This window comes from Saccopteryx leptura, chromosome 5 (assembly GCF_036850995.1).
Source record: "Saccopteryx leptura isolate mSacLep1 chromosome 5, mSacLep1_pri_phased_curated, whole genome shotgun sequence".
In the NCBI taxonomy this organism is placed as follows: Eukaryota; Metazoa; Chordata; class Mammalia; order Chiroptera; family Emballonuridae; genus Saccopteryx; species Saccopteryx leptura.
This window is the reverse complement of record NC_089507.1, coordinates 126,200,115-126,222,310: the sequence shown is the minus strand read 5'-3', so window position 1 is coordinate 126,222,310 and position 22,196 is coordinate 126,200,115. Positions and strand designations below refer to the sequence as shown.

The window sequence follows — 22,196 nt, the reverse complement described above, 5'->3', positions numbered from 1 at the left end:
TGAGAACAGGCTAAATACAGATACTAAGCATTTAACAAACAATTTGTTACCTCTAAGTGCTATATAAGTTCCCTCAGCAATCAAGTCAAATATCTACCCTCACTTCCATCCACCCTGTTTCATTCCTAGCACTGAATAAAACATATGAGTTTTACATTTACCACATTATATCAATCACTGGGTAAAATGGTGATCTATATAAAATGATCATAATACCAGAGGTCAATCCCAATTTCCAAGTTCAACCTAGGGTGTAATTTATAAATAATGAAAGAAAATATTCTAGGAGTGTCTTTATAATTAGTGTAAAAAATAAAACTCAGAACAACAAAACAGAAAAAGAAAACAAAACTAAAAGAGGATTTCTGTTCCATCAGATGATATGGAAAAATTTTTATAATACACCTGCTTTTCCCCATAAATATGCCCAAACGATCTCCACTAGATAGTGTGCACGTAAGAAAAGTAAACTCATTTTACAACTGTCCAACCTGATGCAAAGATATATAGTACAACTGAACAAGTATTTACTCCGTGCTAACTCCATGAAGGGTATGCCTACAACGGCAATATAAATGACTGGAAATGTACCTACCATTACAGAGTTTGTCTATCTCCCTTGCTCCAAATTAACAAATAATTTTGGACCTCACAATGAAAATGGGGAATCTCTTATTAATGACATGGATTTACAAGGGAATAGACCTACTAAAGACGGACTATATTCAACAAATACCACGAGCTCAGTGGAATCCACCACAAGAGTCGTTATAGATAATTGATAATCACAGTACAGGTTCATTAGTCAGTTATGAAAGAGATCTTCATATTTATTTATTTATTTATTTATTTATTATTATTTTTTTTGTATTTTTCTGAAGCTGGAAACAGGGAGAGACAGTCAGACAGACTCCCGCATGCGCCCAACCGGGATGGGATCCACCCGGCACGCCCACCAGGGGAGATGCTCTGCCCACCAGGGGGTGATGCTCTGCCCCTCTGGGGCTTCGCTCTGCCGACCAGAGCCACTCTAGCGCCTGGGGCAGAGGCCAAGGAGCCATCCCCAGCGCCCAGGCCATCTTTGCTCCAATGGAGCCTTGGCTGCGGGAGGGGAAGAGAGAGACAGAGAGGAAGGGGGGGGGGTGGAGAAGCAAATGGGCGCTTCTCCTATGTGCCCTGGCCGGGAATCGAACCCGGGTCCCCCCGCACGCCAGGCCGACACTCTACCGCTGAGCCAACCAGGGCTTCATCTTTATTTTTAAAAAGAACTATGACCGGGTTTGAGAAGGCCCCATTAAAGACTTTACGCTTTTTTTCCATCCTAAAAAACTGAGACAAAAGCCAGGAAGATAGAAATCAAATATCGCCTTTATTGCTGAAAAGCTACCACAGAATTTAAATTAGGTATGGGGCCGAATGGGTTTGCTAGCAAAGCCTGTCCTCCCCTCTCCAACCCAGACTTTTAGACAGCATACTCGAAAGTCTGTCCAGGATAATTGCCTTCCTTGTTTGGGGCAGAGAGTGACAGAGAAGAGACTGATTACCATGGCTTATAGTTTTTTGACTGATTAGCTCTCCCCAGCCAAGCAAAACAGAGCAAAGGCAATCATCCTCCAAGATAACTCGCTCCTTCATGGAGAGATGTAAGAGATGGGTCAAAAGATAGCACTGTTTTTAGGACAGTCCCTCTTTACCTGGATATGGGATGACTGGGCAGTAACTGTTCCTCCGCTACACAGGCTGCTTAACCTGTACATTTATACATTCTGTACATTTGTAACAGATTGAAAGAGCTTAAAAGCTTTATTAATTCTGATTAAAAAAATTAAAGTTCAATATTTTATAAGCACATGGCACATAATAATTTTTCTTCTTTTAACTAAGTTTCAGCATTCACTTAAATCTAAGGAGGCATAAACAACACTTTGTGGGGGAAAGGAGCACATTTTCTAGGTCTATTAACAAGAATCTGTAATGGCTGACTGGCACAAGAAAGACTACTCTGACTTCATCAGAAAGAAAATACTGCAAAAGTTAAACTAAGCTTGTCAATTCACAGATTTTTAAAAAATCAATCTTAAATATTTATTGTTGGTCAGAATATTGTACAAAATACAAGGAAAGTCATGGCTCCAACAAACAATGAAAAAATACAGAATTACCATTGACTCCCCACACACAAGTAATATAGGTTGTTCAAGGTGCAGCTGTACAGGAAATATAACTATTGTGGGAACCTAGAATGTAAGTCACTAATGAAAGCTACTTCAATAACACACATCTTTTTTCCTACGCCTCTCTAATCTCTCACCCTATTTTCTGCTGAAAAGACACAATATCCAAATTGGAATGTCCTATGAATAATTTGAAATCTAGGAGTACATGGAAAGGTATTCCTTCACTATGTGAGTGATATAAAAGTACACATAAAAATATTACCTATAGGGTAAAAACTGTCAAGCAACTACTCCTTTGGGGAATTACTCTTCAGTTTTAGTGACCATGTTTATATTTTATCATTCATTAAAAATTTAAGTGTCTAGTACATTGCCTAACTATGAAGAAAATAAAGGAAGATACAGTTTGTTCTAAAATTGAGGCAACTAACTTGCCCAAGGTAGAGGGTCAGAAAGTGGCCTGGTCTCAGTTCTTAAAATAATTAATTATTCCAAAATAGAATCTAGGGAGTAACTAAGCTAACTATCTAAAACCTGAGGGAAGGGGATAAAAGGGATGCCACATTCAGTTACTATCATCCCTGGCTGTCTCAAAAGAAGTTTTTATTTATTAATTCCTCTTCTTTCTCTCCTGAACCCAATCTAGCCAGACATTGATCTCACCACTCCACTGAAACAGCTTTTGCTGGGGGAGCCAATGACCCTCACACCATTAAATTCAAAAGCCATCCTGTTTGAATTATCAGCATTTGAGTTAGCTGATCACTTTCTCCTCTTTCAAATATTTCCTCACTTGACTTGAAAGAGACCATCTTTTCTTGGATTGCTTTCTACTTCACTTTTCCTTCTCTGTCTCTTTTGCTGGGTCTTCCTCTCCCCTGACCATAAAAGTTTGGAATCTCCAAGGCTCAACTCCCAGACATCTCTTTTTGCTATTTACATTCACCCCTCCTGGGGAACTTACCCAGTTTTGTGGCTTCAAATTACCATCTAAGTGCCAGGGACTCCAAATTTATATCTGCAGCCCAAACCCTTCTCCTTGTTACTGCAGACTTATATAATTACCTGAATGTTGAATGGAGATCTCCAATTTAGCATGACCCCTAACCAAATTCCTGATCCCTGCCCCCTTCCCAACCAAACCTGCTTCTACCCCAGGCTTCTCCATTTTAGTAAGTGGAAACTGTGATACACATTATTTATTTAGTTACTGATACTAAAAGCTTTAAAATTATCAACTTTTTTTCCCCTCACATTCCACATTCAAACAGTCAGTAAAATCCTGCCAGCTGTATGTTCTAATTAAATTCAGATTCTGACTAGTTTACATCACCCAGACACCATCTATCAATACATTCCACACCCTAATTATCCCTCTAAGTAACTGATGATGTATATACAAACGATCCTCAACACAATTCTTATAAATATTTTAAAATTTAAGTCAAATCATGTACCTCTTCTGTTCAATGTCACCTCACCATGAGAGCACCAATTTGTAATAGCCAAAGTCCTTATAATGTCTTACAAAGCCCTAACCCCTTGACTCTGATCTCATCTCCTATTACTGTCCTCCATGTTCACCCTACTCCAAACACTATGCAAGCTCTGGCCTTTGCACTCAACACTGTCTGCCTTCCTTGCATGCTCTTCCCCCACTTATCCACAGGGCTCATTCCCTTACTTCCTTCAAAGATCTTCTCTGACCATCTGACATTGACATTTCCTTGTTTGGTTGTTTACTATCTGTTTCTCCCTACTAAATTGTGAGTTTCCCCGAGGCTACAGGTTTTATTTTATATGCAGCCAATTCCCATTGCTTAAAATTTAGTAGGCGTCCAATAAAGTTAAGGTTCAAGTGTAAGGTAAAGAACTTGTTCCAATCAGTTTCTCTGCTTAGGTAGAATAAAATTTTCCTGATATGTCTGGGTAGAGAAACACAGATTAAACAATTTTCTATTTTTTTCTACTTTGATATAGAATCTATGCTTCCTTTATTTTCTCATCTTTGCCCATATACTTAAGTGCTCTGATTGTTCACACTGCCTAATTAACTCTACACATTAAATTGCATGAAATTATAAACAAAAATTCTGAGTTCACATGCAAGCTAAACTGCATAATCTAAAATTTAAACTAGTGCTACTAAATTTCTGTATTCTCTTAAAGGGGTTTAATTTTCCATTAATAACTGGAAAGCATCTTCAAGATCTTTGGGTAGGTTATATTTAAGATTCTCTAGCTACAGAATTTAATCAATCATGATAAATTCTAACTAATGGCGTTCATAAAAGACTTTGGAGTTATTTTCAATAATGAGTTTTACACATGTTGCATCATCATCACTTTGTAGTGAGATATATTTGTCCTATGAGCAGTAAGTGGCCTATGACAGTATATAACTGTTTGCACTTAGGAATTTGAAATGTAAATGCTTATACTTTAATAACACTTATAAAAATAAAATTCATTAAAATCATAGTGGAACAGCAATTTTATATTCAATTATATTTAACTGAAAGTAAATCTCCATTTAGTGTTAAGCTCAATAGTTCACATCTACAGGGGAGAAATGTACATCTCACATCTAGTCATGGTAAGTGCGCCTTGAATGACAACTGTTGGTAAATCTTAATTTTTTTTCCTACCTCATAACTATTCAAAGCATCTATGAAGGGCTCAATCAGATCGTGTGAGATCCCAAGTCTTTCATCCCATATGTCATTTTCTTGGCAGTACCACTCAGATAGAGGCTAGTTATCTCCCCTCACTGACCACTCACAGGTAGAAGTACAGAGGGGCAAGCGTACTTGACAGGTTCAGTCCCAAGCTAAAAAAAGAAATGGAATCACAAGAAAGAGAGGACAACCCTCCGCTGCAGGTTGAGCATCTCTTCCTGTAGGAGCTCAAGTGCCTCTACTGCCCAGAAAACGTAATGGTTTTTGCATGAGATCCAGGACCAACGCGGCAGAGGCTTCACGTTCCTCCAGATTTCTCAACTGTGATACCAGCCCCTATACAACAGACCCAACAGATTCCAAAGGACAGGGCCAGAAAAACTTCTGCAACACACGCGGACCAAAACGCATTCCTACCTTCCTGGAAAGGCAGAGGGAAGGAAGCAGCTAGAGGAAGCATAAAGATAAGTGTAACTGGTGACACTGTACATGAGCCATGATTACTCTTTCCCACACACCACTCTTCCCTTTTCCTCCAGAACCGCTGGGTGGACGGGGCTCTCTCAGATGGCAGAGAAAAGACCAGGGGATCACCACCCCAGGCTAGTGGCACCGTCCAGCCTGAAACTGAGACCGCCACTTGAGAAGGGGAGCAGGACAGGGCGGAGAGGGCCTGGAGACAGCGAAACATTCCTTCTGAGGCTGGGTAACGAGGACAGCCGAGTGGCCGGGCAGAGGAGGGCGGCCAGAGCCCAGGATGACCACGTCTTGGCCACAGTGCCGGCTCCCTCGGAGGAAACCGGGTCAAAGGCCGCCCCAGCCCCCTTTCCGCCCAGACCCGCCGGCCTTCTGCCCGGGCGGGCGGCCGCTTACCTGCTGCACCCCGAGGAACTGGTAGAAGTTGACCTGCACCTCCTCCACCAGGTCAAACAACTCCAGGTCTCCGCTCTCCCAGCCGCGCGCCGGCCCCGCGGCAGCCAGCAGCAGTAGCAGCAGCGGCAGCAGCGGCGGCGGGAACCGCATTACCCGGAGCCCGCGGCGCAGAGGAAGGCAGGCCGGCCTGCAGCAGGGAGCCGTCATCACTCTGAGCTCGGAAAGGTTACCAGCTACGCTGTGCCGTCCGTCGGCCGCGACCGGGGACGTGGCGTGTAGCGCGGGCGGTGGGAATAGTGCCCGCCAGTCAGGAGCACGGGCAGCACTCCCGGCGGCGCCCGCCCCGCGGCGCCCCAGCGGCAGGAGCGAAGCGGCGGCGGGTGGCGGCGGGAGTCGCAGCGGGCTCTGCCGGGCGCGGACGCTCGCCCCCCAGGCCTCCGAACAGCTGGAGAGCCAGGCCAAGCTCCGGGGTTGTTCAGGGGGAGAGGCTTCCCCTCGCTTTAGCTTATTCCAGGCCTCGCTTCCTGTGACATCACGTCTCCTAGCAACCCCGGGAGGGGGCGGAGCCGGAAGTAGGGGAGCGGGGGCTCCGCAGATGTAGGCCTCTGAGATAGCTTGTTGATGGCTGGTGCTCACAGAGGGGCTGACTGCGTTTTTTACAGAAAAGTCAGAGACGTGGGCATCGTGCATGTACCCGGAACATCTCAAGTATGAATTTCCCCTGAAACAGCTTGCCCCTTTTACCCTTCCAAAGATATTGAAAACTAAAAGCATATGTGGAAACTGATTATTGATTATGGCCTCTGTTCCACACTTTTCATTATTCCATCAGCAAAGCGATAGAGGCAATTGAACCCATGGCCTTGAAGTGGCAAATCGTGGAGGTAGTCTGAAGTATTCTTCATGAGGAAGGTGAAGCAGAAATGGAATTAGGACCAAAACAAAAATAGTATGCTTCTAAATATTGTAGCAGGAAAAATGACCCCCAAATGGAGGATAATAGACATCGAGACAACTTAATAGAGGAAAAGGAATTTATTAGTAGCCGGCGGAGCATGTGAGACTAATAGCACCAAAGCACAAGCTCTCTGAAGTCAGATTTCTTACATCTTATATAGCTTTTACAGTGTCCATGCAAGGGGCACCTGATTTTTTGTCTGGGGTTCTACACGCACCTGGTGGTTCAAAGTGGGGCAGGGGAGTTTCAGTGGGGCAGCAAGGGGAAAGGGCTTTCCGGGGTCCCTGGCCCTATCTATTTACAGATCTTGTTTCTCTTATAAATATTGTAGGAGTCTCCAGGAGATCAGTTAGAGATCTGTTAAGAGTTAAAGATGTGGATACTCTTTTAACGCTTAATCAGTCATTCCTGCAGGCCCCTTCTCCTGCATTCTTTTGGTTTCCCCTCTCTCGATATGAATTAAGATTTATAGGTCTAATACCATAAAATAAGCAGCCTGGCAGAATTAATAATAGTGACCCAATCATAGTCTTAAGGGAAGTGTGGTTTATCCACCTTAGCCCACTTCCTTTCTCAACTGAGGTCTGTTTTTAAAGAAATAGAGGCTAAAAACCTCTTTCTCAACAATGTCTTACCTCCTAGTCTTATGTAGCTTCTGTTCAGCCTCCTTAATTTTGTTTCCTCCACTGCTACTGCTTGGGCGACCCTTATGTTCTTCTTAGCCTTCTCACAAGTTTCCTCTCTGACTCCATACTCTTATTGTGGATGTAGAAGGGAACAACAAATGCTTGTATAACTCATGGTACTTGCCCAGTTTTGAAAATTTGATATTAGGTTTTTCCAATTTGGATCAGGTCACTTAAATTAAACTCAGGGGAATGATAAAGCTACTTTTACTCTCATAGTAAGAATATATTATTTGATAAATGTTAGAAAAACATCTAAGAAGTAAATCTTACTGAAGGAATTCTATTATTGCAGAATTTTAAAATATTTTTAAATAGTCATATATATATATACTTGCCTGACCAGGCAGTGGTGCAGTGGATAGAGTGTCAGCCTGGGACACAGAGGACCCAGGTTCAAAACCCTGAAGTCACCGGCCTGAGCGCTGGCTCAGCAGCTTGAGTGTGGAGTCGCTGGCCTGAGTGTGGGATCATAGACACGTCCCCATGGTCGCTGGCTTAGGCCCAAAGTTGCTGGCTTAAGCAAGGGGTCACTGGCTGGGCTGGAGCCCCTTGGTTAAGGCACATATGAGAAAGCAACCAATGAACAACTAAGTTGCCACAATGAGGTACTGATGCTTCTTATCTCTCTCTCTTCCTGTCTGTCCTTATTTGTCCCTCTCTCTTGAATTTAATATATATATTTCTCCCTCTCTCTCTCTCTCTCTCTCTCTCTCTCTCTCTCTATATATATATATATATATATATATATATATATATATATATATATATAAGTTCATCATGAGACTTACCTTTCAAAGATACAAGCGCAGGGTGTCTTAGTCTGCTAGTGTTGCTATAACAAAAGACTGCAGACTGGGTGGCTTAAACAACAGACATTTATTTCTCCCAGTTCTGGAGGCTGGAAAATCCAAGGTCAGGGTGCCAGCATAATCAAACTCTGATGAGAGTACTTTTCCAGGTTGCAGATAGCCTTCTTGCTGTACCCTTACATGATGGGAGTGTGGGTGAGGGGAAGAGTAATCTTGTGTTTTTTCTTTTTAATTTTTTTAGATATTATTTATTCATTTTAGAAAGAAAGAGAGAGAGAAAGGGGGAGAAACAGGAAGCATCAACTCCCATATGTGCCTTGACCAGATACGGGTTTCAAACCCATGACCTCAACATTTCAGGTCTACGCTTTATCCACTGTTCCACCACAAGTCAGACTTGTGTTTTTTCTTGTAAGGGTATTAATCCCAGATTGGGGGCTCCACTATCACAGCCTCATCTAAACCTAATTATCTTTCAAAAGTTCCACTGCCAAAAACTATCACATTGGGATTTAGGGTTTCAACATATGAATTGGGGGGGAATACAAACATTCCATCCAAAGCAAGCGGCTATCACCTTTTCTGTATATCACCAGGGCCAAATACAATGCTTAGCACATGTTAGCTTTCAATTAGTTGAGTTGAACCCTATAAATACCTCTCACCACCATTTCCCCCACTCTAATTTTTTTAGCTTGCTTTCTGATATAGTATTTTTCTTAAAGTAAAAGGCATCTTTACCAAGTGTCTAAATTAGCTTACTGTTTATGAATAAAGCATCAAAATATGATGAAAGTAATAGGCATTATTTTTGCATAATGTTCCAACATTTATCTTTTCTCCAAATATGATCATTGTATTAAATTGATATAACATTTGACTAGTGCCATATTGCCACAAATCTTGGATTCTTGCCTGATCTCTTAGCAGTCTATCATTTACATCTTGAGCTCTACTCCTATGTTGTCCAGGATGCCCAGGCACTTACTGCATCAAGTGAATCAATTCTCTTTTCAAGGTCAATCTGAAACTGAACTGGAGTCCAGTCAGTACAATACTACTATTGCTTGTCACTGCCATAAGGTATTGCTCATGAAGCTTCATCTTGCTCAGTTCCAATGACACTTGTCTACCCTGAAATGATGTTCTTGCTTGGCTGTTGCAGGCCTCTGCAAAGACCACAGTGATGTTTGCATGTAGACTTCTAGTTTGACATCTTCACATGTTCAGCAATTGTCCCCCAAAGGACAATGCAATTGAATAAATCTTCTGTTGCTGAGGCCTGGTCTAAGTGAGTTGACAATTGCTAGCTGTTTTCTTCTCAAGTGACATTTACTGATACTGGGCATGGATTGTTCATGCTTTATCTGGATAGAGAGACTTTACACAGGAAAAGGAAAAACAGTGAAGTGTTTAAGTCATGTGAGTTGGAAAATGTAGAAGAGCCCCAAACATACAGCCAGCCTTCCCAAAAGACATTTGCTGAATTCTGGAGAGGAAGAGGAGGCTGAAGGACTGAGACTGATAAAGAAGGTAAAATCTCTATATTCTACCAATACATACAAAACAAACTCTACCTAGAAGGAGTCATCCTTCCTGCAGCCAACCACCATGACATTTGCAATATTTTTGAAGTTGTATCATTAAGAGGCTAAAGATCTAAGTCTAAAATCTCTCAAAGGCATAACTGAATCTCCAGGGCTGAGGAAATAGAAACCATCCTGGGTATCTATCAAAAACCCAGAGGAATCACAACCAAAGAACAAAGAGAAATGAGAAGTGAACTAAAACTGCAGCCCAATCCCAACCCAGATCAGTCTCTGACCCTCACTCTACTTTCTATTTTCATCTCTAGAAGAAAATAACAGCAGCTGTATTCTCTGTAAGTTTTTAACATAAAAGTCTGGCATATGTTAAAAAAAATTATATTACGAGGTGAAAGAACAGGAAAAACTGATCAATAATCAAGAAAAAATAGGTAATAGGAGACCCACAGATACTGGACTTTAGATAAAAACTTTAAGATAAGTATTATAAAATAGAGTTATGGATAACAAAATAAAAGAAAAAGTGGACAAATGAACTGAAAAATGCAAAATTTTAAAAGGAATTGAATCCATAAGAAAGAATCAATAGAACATCTTAAAAAGATATACTATCTGAAATCAAGAAATGGGCGGTTTAATAGCAGATTGGACAAAGAAGAACAAAAGATTAATGAATTCGAGGACACCTCAAGACAAACACACAAACACAGAGAAAAAAAGAATGGAGAGACAGAACAGAACTTAAAAGCCACATGGGACACAGTGAATAAATCTAGCATACTTGTAACTGGAGTCTTAGAAAAAGAAAGAGAATGAGGCAGAATAATTTTATAAACTAATGAAAGATATTAAACCACAGCTAAAAAAATTAACTCAAAATAGAGCATAGACTTAACAGTAAGCACTAAAACTATAAAATTCTTATAAGAAAAATAGTAGTAAATCTTAGTGACCTGGGATTAGCCAATGGTTCCTTAGATATGATACCACATGCATGTGACAAAAGAAAAATTAGATAAAACTAGACTATGTAGATATTTGAAATGCTTGTGTCACAAACGATACCATATATCTTTAAGGCATGTATTATTAAATTTCAGCTGTGATTGCCTACTTCTCCAGAAATTTATTCAATCACTTGCTCAAGATGGTGAGAGATAAGGCTGTCTTTAAAAAATAGTGATTGGTTCTATAAGCCAGTTTAATTTTTTTGTTTCAATGTTTTGTTCCAACCCAGTAAAACATATTATTCATAATTTTTGTATTAAATCTGGCATATGTTATACAATCCATACTTAATTAAAAGTGACTCAGTTGAGTAGAACAATACCCTCTGTGCAGCAGCAGCCTGGAGAAAGCAACTGCCCCACACTCGGGAATCTCTCTTGCCCTACAGTATGGAGATTGGGCCCTGCTGAGAAGTAAGCAGCCTTGGCCAGAAAGCAGGGGCTGTAACAGTGACAGTTGTCTGATGTTGAGGCTGGAGCTTCCTGCCCCGCACTTTTCCTGAGAATATGACTAGTGCTTCTGACTCTTGGTAGAGTCAGTAGAAACAATCCAGACTGTGGGCACACCAAAACTTTGAGTTTCAGAGGCCATACCCACTAGACTCTTAGTGGCCACACCCTGCTGAGGTCTGTGAAAAAATTTAAGACAGACTGACACCTGGGGCCTTGGGGAAGGAGCCACACCCATCGCCTTTCCTAATCCCTGAATTGCCCCAGTTTCTAGACTTTACCAGAGGTCTTTTCAGGGGCAGAGCTTAAGAAACAACTGGCAGAGAGAAGTAGAAGGCAACAGATCTCAGGAAACCTTGGGCATTTTGCGGATTTGCCCCCAGGCCCCGGGCTGGGAAAAGATGGCCTAGAGTGCAGCTCAGTCCTTCCGTGTTCACCTAAGCCCAGCAGAGGCAGTGACAAACTCTGGTTTGTTCGTAGCTCCACAATGGTTGCTGAGGGTCAGACAAGGGTAGTTAGTGTCTTAAATTGGTCTGCATCAGGTTCCCTCGAAAAAGGCCCAGAACCAATACATCCAGTGGCCAGCTACAGAGATCATCAAAGCAAGACCCACTACCCCTACTAGCAGAACAACTAAATGCATAGCTTGTCAGGCACCAAACCCAGCTGCGGTGAATTCTGCTTTTGATTGACAACACCTGCAGAGAAACACACATTGAGTATCACAGTCAGCCAGCCCAAGTCCCAGATATCCTGCCCTACTGGGCTAAGATCCACAGGTGGAAGGAAGAGAGGCTTATAGCACAGACGTTCACACTGTGAATTCCTTGGAGCCCGTTGTTGGGATTAGTTGAGAGGCTTAGCCATCTTCTGGGGGGTCACAATCAGCTCCAGTGGAAGACTCTCTCAGTCTTCCTCCCTGAGATCAAGGGCTCCTCCCCAGCTGAAAGAACTTCAGCAGAGGGGACTGATGGCCCCACCCAATCTGAACTTGCTGCTCACCTTGTTGGGGAGAAATTGAATTGGAGTATCCAGCTGTGTTGAGCAATCAGGCTCTGGAGTAGAAGAGCAGTGGAATATACACAATGGAATACCACACAGCCATAAAAAGAAGGAAATCTTACCTTTTGTGACAGCATGGGTGCACCTGGAGATTATTATGCTAAGTGGAATAAGCCAGGCAGAGAAAGACAAGTACTATATGATCTCACTTATATGTGGAATCTAATAAACACAATAAACTGAGGAACAAAATAGAAACAGAGGCAGGGTCACAGGGAACAGAGGGACAGCTGTCAGAGAGAAGAGGGAAAAGAAGATGGGCCAAAGAAGGTGAAGGGGTTAGCCTAATTATATATACATAACACATAGGTACAGACCCAATATGATAGTAGCTCCCAGAGGGAAGAGGGCGATAGAAGTGGGGGAACCAAGGGGGTGAAAAGGGGGTAAAAAGAAACTTTGCATGAGACATGGGGGCAGGATGTGGTATATAGAGGGTGTTATATTGAGTGGGACACTTGCAACTATGTCAACACAATAAATTAAAAGTAAAAAGATTTTTAAAAAGTGACCAGTTGAACAAAAGGAAGATAAAATATTCACATTTGATAACTTATCATTAAAGACTCACTAGTTGTGTCTTACTCTGAAGTAACTGTATTTTTATACTGTTTTGTGCTCTACCTAGACTTTAATGTGCCAAATAGAATCCATGTAAAAAACATTTTATACCGGCTTCTATAATTCCAGGATTATTATTAATATTTCAACAGTTTATAGTAGCTCACTTGAATCACTTTTTAAAATTTGAATTAGTTTTTATCCTTTAATCAACCAAGGAGGGCATTATCTTGTACTGACACCTCAATTCAACTTGAGCACAGCAAATGCGTTTTACTCATATACAAAGGCTCCAATTAATCTGTAAAAGAAAATTTTAACAGACCTCTACATCATCTGTTCTTTCAGTCTGCACAGGCTGGTTGTAGCATTCTGCTGTTGACCCCAACACTGCTGTGATGCCAAATCAGAACACAAAGGAAAACAGCACAAAGTTGCTATTTACCTCAGTCAACAGGCCATAGCTAAGGCATTGGTTTATGCATAGAAATTGCATGCCTCATAATTGTCTGTTATTAAATTTCTTGAAAGGATACAGCATTTAAAAATAATACTGAATTAGCAGTGTGACTGACATGGAAACAAATAGAGGTAAATTAAGGAAAATCTAGTTCCAAATAGTAAGATATGAGAAATTCAAATTCTTTACCACACATATGGACTAGCTTCATCTCTCTCCAATTCCAATCTGTAATTCTCTATTACTTTTCTCACCACAGAAGGATTTTTAGTGCTAACACACCATAATTAAAGTCTTTTAACCTTTAAAAAATTAAATAATTTCACCACCAGGGGGCAAAGAACATTTTTACTAGTAAAAGTTACTTTGAGCAATCTAAAGGTTTTTAGATTAACTTGTGAACATAATTTATATAGTTTTTGCTGTTATTATTGTTGTTAGAATATTAGTAGCTTCAATTTAAGAGATAGGGATTCTAACCTAAACCTTCAAATTAAAGAAAATCATGTTTATAAAAAAGAAAATTGTATGTTATCATTAACGAGGTGCCCTTTCATTTTATTACCATTTGTAGGTGCTTAAAAGACATTTCCTGCCTCCTTTTCCATTGACTTTCATACTTTTGCTCATGGGGAAAAAAAATAGAATTTGAACATTTCAAATAATAATGTAGTCTTGTCCTATACCAGCCTTTAAATGTTAGCAAATGCTTTAAAAAAATTTTTATTTTTCAATTGCAGTTTACATTCAATATTATTTTGGATTCATTTTGGTGTAGTGCATAGTGGTTAGACAACCATAAACTTTACAAAGCATTCCCTCCAGTATTTCTAGTACCCACCTGCCTCTGTGCATAGTTACTGACTAAATTCCCTATGTTGAACTTTATATCCCCGTAACCATTTTTAACTACCATTTTGTACTTCTTAATTTCTTTACCTTTTTCTCCCAGTTCCCCCTCCTTATCAACCATCAGTCTGTATCTTATGTTTTTGTTTTAATTCTGTTTGTTCATTTCTTTTGTTCTTTAGATTTCACAGATATGTGCAATCTTATGGTATCTGTCTTCTCTAACTGACCTATTTCACCTAGCATAATACACGCTAGATCCATCCATACTTTTATCAAATAAGATTTCGTTCTTTTTATAGCCAAGTAGTATTTCATTGTATCTATGTGTCACTTTTTTATCTGCTAGTAAATTGATGGGCACTTGGGTAGCTTCCATATGTTGGTTATTGTAAATAATGCTGCAGTGAATATAGAGGTGCCTGTATTCTTTCAAATTAGTGTTTTGGTTTCTTTAGACATATACCCAGAGGTGGAATTGCTGAGTCATTAGACAGATCCATTTAAATTTTTTTGAGGAAAGTCCATACTGTTTTCCACAGTGGGTGCACCAATCTGCATTCCCACTAACAGTGCATGAGGTTTCCCTTTCCTTCACATCCTTACCAACACTTCATGTTTGTTGATTTATTGATAATTGTCATTCTAACAGGTGTGAGGTGAAATCTCATCATGGTTTTAATTAGCACTTTTCTGATAATTAGTGACATTGAGCATTTTTTCATGTCTTTTGGCCATCTGTATGTTCTCTTTAGAGAAATATCTATTCAGGTCCTCTGCCTATTTTTTTTTTTCTTACTTAATAATTTTTAAAAATTGACTGACGCCCTGGCCAGGTGGCTCAGCGGTAGAGCGTTGGCCTAGCGTGCGGAGGACCCGGGTTCGATTCCCGGCCAGGGCACACAGGAGAAGCGCCCATTTGCTTCTCCACCCCTCCGCCGCGCCTTCCTCTCTGTCTCTCTCTTCCCCTCCCGCAGCCAAGGCTCCATTGGAGCAAAGATGGCCCGGGCGCTGGGGATGGCTCTGTGGCCTCTGCCTCAGGCGCTAGAGTGGCTCTGGTCGCAACATGGCGACGCCCAGGATGGGCAGAGCGTCGCCCCCTGGTGGGCAGAGCGTCGCCCCCTGGTGGGCGTGCCGGGTGGATCCCGGTCGGGCGCATGCGGGAGTCTGTCTGACTGTCTCTCCCTGTTTCCAGCTTCAGAAAAATGCAAAAAAAAAAAAAAAAAAAAATTTACTGACTTTAGAGAGAGAGAAAAGGAGGGAGAAAGAGAGAGAGAGAGATACAAGAATATCAATCTGTTTCTGTATGTGCCCTGACTGAAGATCGAACTGGCAACCTCTGCACGTGGACCCACACTCTAACCAAGAGAGCTATCTGGCCAGGGCAGTGCCCATTCTTTAATTGGACTTTTTTTTTTTAGTATTGAGTGTATTGCTGTATTTTGTATCAGATGTATTGCTGGTGAATATGTTCTCCCATTCAGTGGGTTGTTTTTTCATTCTGTTGATGGTTTCCTTACTGTGCAAAAAGTTTTTAGTTTGATGCTGTCCTATTTGTTTATTTTTAATTTTGTTTCCTTTGCCTGAAAAGATAAATCTGAAAAAATATTAAGAGCAATGTCACCCTGGCCAGATAGCTCAGTTGGTTGAAGCATCGTCCTGATGTGTTCCTGGTTCGATCCCTAGTCAGGGCACATGTGGAAACTGATGTTTCTGTTTCTGTCTCTTCCTCTCTCTCTAAAATCAACCACAAAAAAAACATAGAAATGTCAGAGCATTTACTGCTTATGTTGTTTCTAGGAGCTTTATGGTTTTGGGTCTTACATTTAAATCTTTAATCCATTTTGAGTTTATTTTTGTATATGGTGTAAGAAGGTGATCTAGTTTCAATTTTTTTTTTTTTTTTTGCATGTACCTGGTCCAATTTTCCCAGCACCATTAATTGAATAGACTGTCTTTACTCTATTGTATGTACTTGCCTGCTTTGTCATATATTACTGACCATATAAGCATGGGCTTTCTATTCTGTTCCATCAATCTATGTATTTGTTTTTATGCTAGTACCATGCTGGTTTGATTACTATAGTTTTGTAGTATAGTTTAATATCAGGTAGCATGATATTTCTGACTTTGTTCTTCATCAAGATTGCTTTGGCTGTTCAGGGTCTTTTGTGATTTTATAAATTTTTGAATTATTTGTTCTAGTTCTTTGAAAAACAGCATTGGTATTTTGATAGAAATTGAGTTCAATCTATAGTTTGCTTTGGGTAGTATAAACTTTTTTTTTTTTTTTTTAGCAAGAGAGACAGACAGAGAGAGGGACAGATAGGGACAGACAGACAGGAAGGGAGAGAGACAAGCATCAATTCTTCATTGCAGCACCTTAGTTGTTCATTGATTGCTTTCTCATATGTGCCTTGACCAGGGGGTTAAAGCAGACCAATTGAGTCCTTTCTCAAGCCAGCGACCTTGGGTTCAAGCTGGTGAGCTGTGCTCAAACCAGATGAGCCTGCGCTCAAGCCGGTGACCTTGGAGTTTTGAACCTGGGTCCTCTGTGTCCTAGTTTAATGCTCTATCCACTGTGCAACCGCTTGGTCAAGTGATATATTTCATTTCTGATATTATTTATTTTTGGTTAAAAATTTATCAATCTTATTTATCTTTTCAAAGAACCTGCTCTTGATTTCATTGATCTTTTTTATTTTTTTTAAATGACTATTTTGTTTATATCTACTCTGATCTTTATTATTTCCTTTCTTCTACTCATTTTGGACTTTTTGTTGTTCTTTTTTAGTTCTTTTTGATATAAGGTTAGATTGTTTAGCCACTTTTGTCCTTTGAAAGGTGGTTTCCTAAGCATATATTTCAGCTCTACTTTTTTGTTAACTCATATAATAATATACTGAGGTTTTTACCTCCTTCTAATATCAGGTTCACTGACTTTTGTTTTGAGTGATGGTTTGCTATTTGTTAATTTTATAACTGTGACATGATATTAATAAATGATAAGCACATCAATTCACAAATTATCTTTTTGGGACCTTGACATCACCTAACTTACTGGTGAAATACAAGAATACATAAATGCAGACAATAGACAATTATTGGTAAGAGGTGGAAAAATTGGTACAACATGTGTAAGTCCTGTATTCTAAGTTGCAGGGTATTTCACTTTTTCTGACCTGTAACTTGGTAAAAATTTTGGTAACAGAAGCAAAACTAAGAGTTTTAAATCAAGGTATCTGTGGTATAGGAAAACAATCATATTTTTATCCTCTTGGCTTATTTTCTTTCCCTCTTCCTGTTCGTAAGTACCTGCTGAGACCACATATCCCTGAACCAATTATGATGCCACTATTTCAAATTAGGCCTGGAATGAAATGAGGGTACCACAGTGGTCTTGCAAGATCTTTACCTGTCTTTTTGTTTATGTGCATCCCAAGACTGGTCATTATCGCCAATAGAATCTAGTGTTTATATTTAAACTATTGCCACAACCCTATCACTCCTCTACAATAAGTGGCAGTCTCCAGCTTCCAGCTCCAGGATATGTCGGGAGCAACCTCCTGGTGCTTGTATTCCTGGTGCCCAACAGAGCGCTGAAAGCAGGCCTTAATTATGTCCTCCACTCGCCTGGACATGGGCAGCTATAGGAGAAGATCATCATCCAGCTGTTTCCCGCCTTTCTGACTAAATTGGCTTTCCATTGTTGGAGTTTCAGGGAACTTTAGGGGCTATCAAGTAATAAGCCTTTATTTTCCCATTTACCCATAGTTCAAAACCAAATGTGAGCCTGACCTGTGGTGGCGCAGTGGATATGAGGCCGTCAGTTGAAAACCCAGGGCTTGCCTGGTCAAGGCACATATGAGAGTTGGTGCTTCTTGCTCCTCTGCCTTCTTTCTCCTCTTCTCCCCTCCCCTCCCCTCCCCTCCCCTCCCCTCCCCTCCCCTCCCCTCCCTTTTAAAATGAATAAATACCTTAAAAAAAAAAGAGACATTTTAAAAAATATTTTTAAAAACCCCAAATGTGAAATAGATGCTGGGATCAGACAGACTGAGATAAGAACATGAGCTTTATACCTGCTAGGCTGAAAGATCATGATCTGGGCTGTGACTATCATCAGGACCCTTGTAGGTAGGTCCCTTTCTGTACCTGATGATGCCAGCCCCAGAGAGTTTAGGAAAATGTAAACAGGAAAGAAGTCTCCTAATATTAGGCTGCAATATCAGGCTTCATTGAAAAAGGGGAGCTCAGAAGAGGCTAGACCACACACAAGCTCTGTTCTTTTTGATATAAACAATTTCCCAGCTTTGGGAAGAAGTGAAGGAGTGGGCAGAAAAAAAACCTGGCAACTTCAGTCTTTTATTTTTCTTTCCTAATGAGTGGATATTTTTTTTTGCTTTTCCAGAAATATAGAGGAAGGTAAAGGGCTTCTCCTAACATGTCTCAGTTTTTTATTCTCTTAATAGACCTAAGTAGATGGTCAACCAGGGGTGTGCTGCTCCCCTGGGAAAAGTGATCAGCTGTCTCTCAGAAAGATCTGTTCCCACTTCCAGGAGTTGGCCCCAATCTTTCAGTGTCAACTATTGTTTCTTCATATATGTTCCTGGGAACACTGGCTGGACATTTAAGCTTTGTCTCCTGAAAGCTCCAGAATACTAACACCACTAACTTTATTAAATTAATTGTTCTACTAATTGACCTGTCTTCCCAAACCAAATGTGAGCCTGTGACCTTTCAACCTCGTGGTATAAGTTACCAGCAAAATCCCTTATACACCCGTCCTCTGACTGGTTAAAATGTGATTCTTGGTACTGTACATTTTAAAACCAAAACATAACTAGCAGTGAAACTTTTGGGTCACTTAATAATTCACATTTTTGAGGAACTGCCAAACTTTTTTCTAAAGTGGTGTATTATCCTTCCTTCCCATTAGCAATATATGAGGGTTCCAATTTCTCCGTACCTTCACCAAACTGTTTTCTGATCTTTAAAATTATAGCCATCCTAGTGGAGGTGAATTGATGGCAATTGTAATTTTGTTTGCATTTCCTTAATGACTAATGATGTTGAGCCCCTTTTCATGTGCTTATTGATCATTTGTACATCTTCTTTGGAGAAATATCTATTCAAAACCTTTGCTTACTTTTAACAGAACGATTTATCTTTTTTGTTATTGAATTTAAGAGTTCTTTAATAATGCAGAATCCTTTATGTTAGTTTCCTTATTTGATATATGATTTGTAAATATTTCTTCATTCTGTGGTTTGTCTTGACACTTTTGTGATGATGCCCTTTGAAGTACAAAAGTTCTTACTGTAGTTATGATGAAGTATAATTTATCTTTTCTTAATTTTGTGGCTGTGTGTCTCATGTCAATATCTAAGAAACCATTGCCTAATTCAAGGTCATGAAGATTTATGACTGTTTTCCTCTAAGAGTTTTATTGTTTTATCTCTCCATTTTTGGTAACAACTTCATTGAAGTATAATTCCCACACCATACGAATCACTGACTTAAAGTCTACAATGCATATTTAGTATATTTACAGAATTGTGCAACCATTATCAAAATAAATTTTAGAACATTTTTGTCATTTCCTGAAAAAAATCCTCTATTATTTAGCTATACTGCCCTATTTTTCCCACCCCTGCAACCATAAGCAACCACTAATCTACATTTGATCTCTATAGACCTGCCTATTCTAAAAATTTTATATGAATGAAGTCATATAATAAGTGGTCTTTTTTTTTTTTTGTATTTTTCTGAAGCTGGAAACGGGGAGGCAGTCAGACAGACTCCCGCATGTGCCTGACCGGGATCCGCCCAGCACGCCCACCAGGGGGCGATGCTCTGCCCATCCGGGGCGTCACTCTGTCGTGACCAGAGCCACTCTAGCACCTGGGGCAGAGGCCAAGGAGCCATCCCCAGCGCCCGGGCCATCTTTTGCTCCAATGGAGCCTTGGCTGCGGGAGGGGAAGAGAGAGACAGAGAGGAAGGAGAGGGGGAGGGGTGGAGAAGCAGATGGGTGCCTCTCCTGTGTACTCTGGTCGGGAATCGAACCCAGGACTCCCGCACGCCAGGCCGACGCTCTACCACTGAGCCAACCGGCCAGGGCCTGTGGTCTTTCTTTTATTGGCTCTTTTACTTAGCATGTTTTCAAGACTCATCCATGTTGTAGCATTTCAGGACTTCATTTCTTTTGATGCCTGAAAAATATTCCATTGTATGGACATGTAATTTTTTTTATCCATTCATCGGCTGATGAACATTTGGGTTATTTCTACTTATTGGTATTATAAATGGCTTTGTGAGCATACTCTCAATTTTCATTTATCTACTAATGTCATCATTTCTCCTTCATTTTTTAAAATTGATTTTAGAGAGAGAGAGGAAGGGAAAGAGAGAAAGAGAGAGAGAGAGAGAGAGAAACATCGATTCATTGTTCCACTTATTTATGCCTTCACTGGTAAATTCTTGTATGTGCCCAGATGGGGTATCAAGCCTCCCCAGCTTAGGCATATCAGGGTGATGCTCTAACCAGCTGAGCTGCCTGGCCAGGGCTTCCTTCACATTTTTCTTTTTTTTTTTCTTTTCTTTTTCTTCTAGGGCTTCCTTCATTTTGAAGGTCAGTGTTGCTGGATAAAAAAAATTCTTGGTTGATGGTCTTTTATAACTTTGAATATATTATCCCACTGCCTTCTGACCTTCATGGCTTTCAATAAGTGTTTAGCTGTTAGTCTTATTGAGAATTCTTTGTATGTAGTGTGCTGCTTCTTTCTTGCTGCTTTCAAGATGTCTCTTTGTCTTTGGTTTTATATCTTTTTGGTTATGATGTGTCTGTGTATTTCTTTGGATTTATCTTCTTTAGAATTTGTGTAGATTAATGTTTGTTATCAGATTTTGGAAATTTTTCCTACTGTATCTTTCAATATTCTTTTTGCCCTTTTCTCCGCTCTCTCTTCTTGTGGGATTCCCATTATGCATATGTTGATACACTTAATGATATTTCACAAGTCTTTGAGTTTCTGTTTATTTTTCTTCATTCTTTTTTTTTCTGTTCCTCAGATTAGATCAAATGAATTGACGTATGTTCAAGTTCACAGTTCTGCTGTCAGCTCAGATAACCTATTGAAAACGTAAAAGTTTTCATTTCAGTTACTATACTTCTCAACTCCAGAATTTTCATTTGGTTCCTTTCTGTAATTTCTGTTTCTTTATTGGTATTCTTTATTTAGCGATCCATCATTCTTATGTTTTTCTTTAGTTTTTTAGACATAATTTCCTGTACTTCCTTAAGCATATTTTAAAATAGATGATTTAAATGCTTGTCTAGTTAATCCAGCATCTGGACTTCCTCAGAGACAATTTCTATGGACTATTTTTTCCCACCTGTATGCACCGTACTTTATTGTTTCTTTGCATGTCTCATAGTTTTTGGTTGAAAAAATGGAAGTTTTAAATTATACAATATGGCCCTGGCCGGTTGGCTCAGCGGTAGAGCGTCGGCCTGGCGTGTGGGGGACCTGGGTTCGATTCCCAGCCAGGGCACATAGGAGAAGCGCCCATTTGCTTCTCCACTCCCACCCCCTCCTTCCTCTCTGTCTCTCTCTTCCCCTCCCGTAGCCAAGGCTCCATTGGAGCAAAGATGGCCCGGGCGCTGGGGATGGCTCCTTGGCCTCTGCCCCAGGCGCTAGAGTGGCTTTGGTCGCGGCAGAGCAACGCCCCGGAGGGGCAGAGCATTGCCCCCTGGTGGGCAGAGTGTCGCCCCTGGTGGGCGTGCCGGGTGGATCCCGGTCGGGCGCATGTGGGAGTCTGTCTGACTGTCTCTCCCGGTTTCCAGCTTCAGAAAAAAAAAAAGTACAAAAATAAATAAATAAATAAATAAATAAATAAATAAATAAATAAATAAATTATACAATGTGACAAATCTGGAAATTAGGTTTCCCTTCATTCCTGAAGGGTTTATTGTTGTTGCTGCTGTTTATTTTTAGTGAGTTTTCTGAATTAATTCCATAAAACTAGAGTCTTTCTCATGTGTGAACACTGAAGTCTCTACTTGTTTTTTTTGTTGTT

The 22,196-nt window shown here is 40.4% G+C and overlaps 1 protein-coding gene across 1 annotated transcript in view; it reads right to left on the bottom strand.

Annotated features, from left to right (window-relative positions):
* DNAJC1 (DnaJ heat shock protein family (Hsp40) member C1) overlaps window positions 1-6,245 on the bottom strand; it is a 251,994-nt gene extending 245,749 nt beyond the window's left edge. The window contains exon 1 of the mRNA XM_066384590.1: window positions 5,729-6,245. Within this exon, the coding sequence (XP_066240687.1) occupies window positions 5,729-5,935 (207 nt within the window). The 5' untranslated portion in view covers window positions 5,936-6,245. The remainder of the gene's footprint in view (window positions 1-5,728) is intronic.
* Window positions 6,246-22,196: the final 15,951 nt, after the last annotated feature.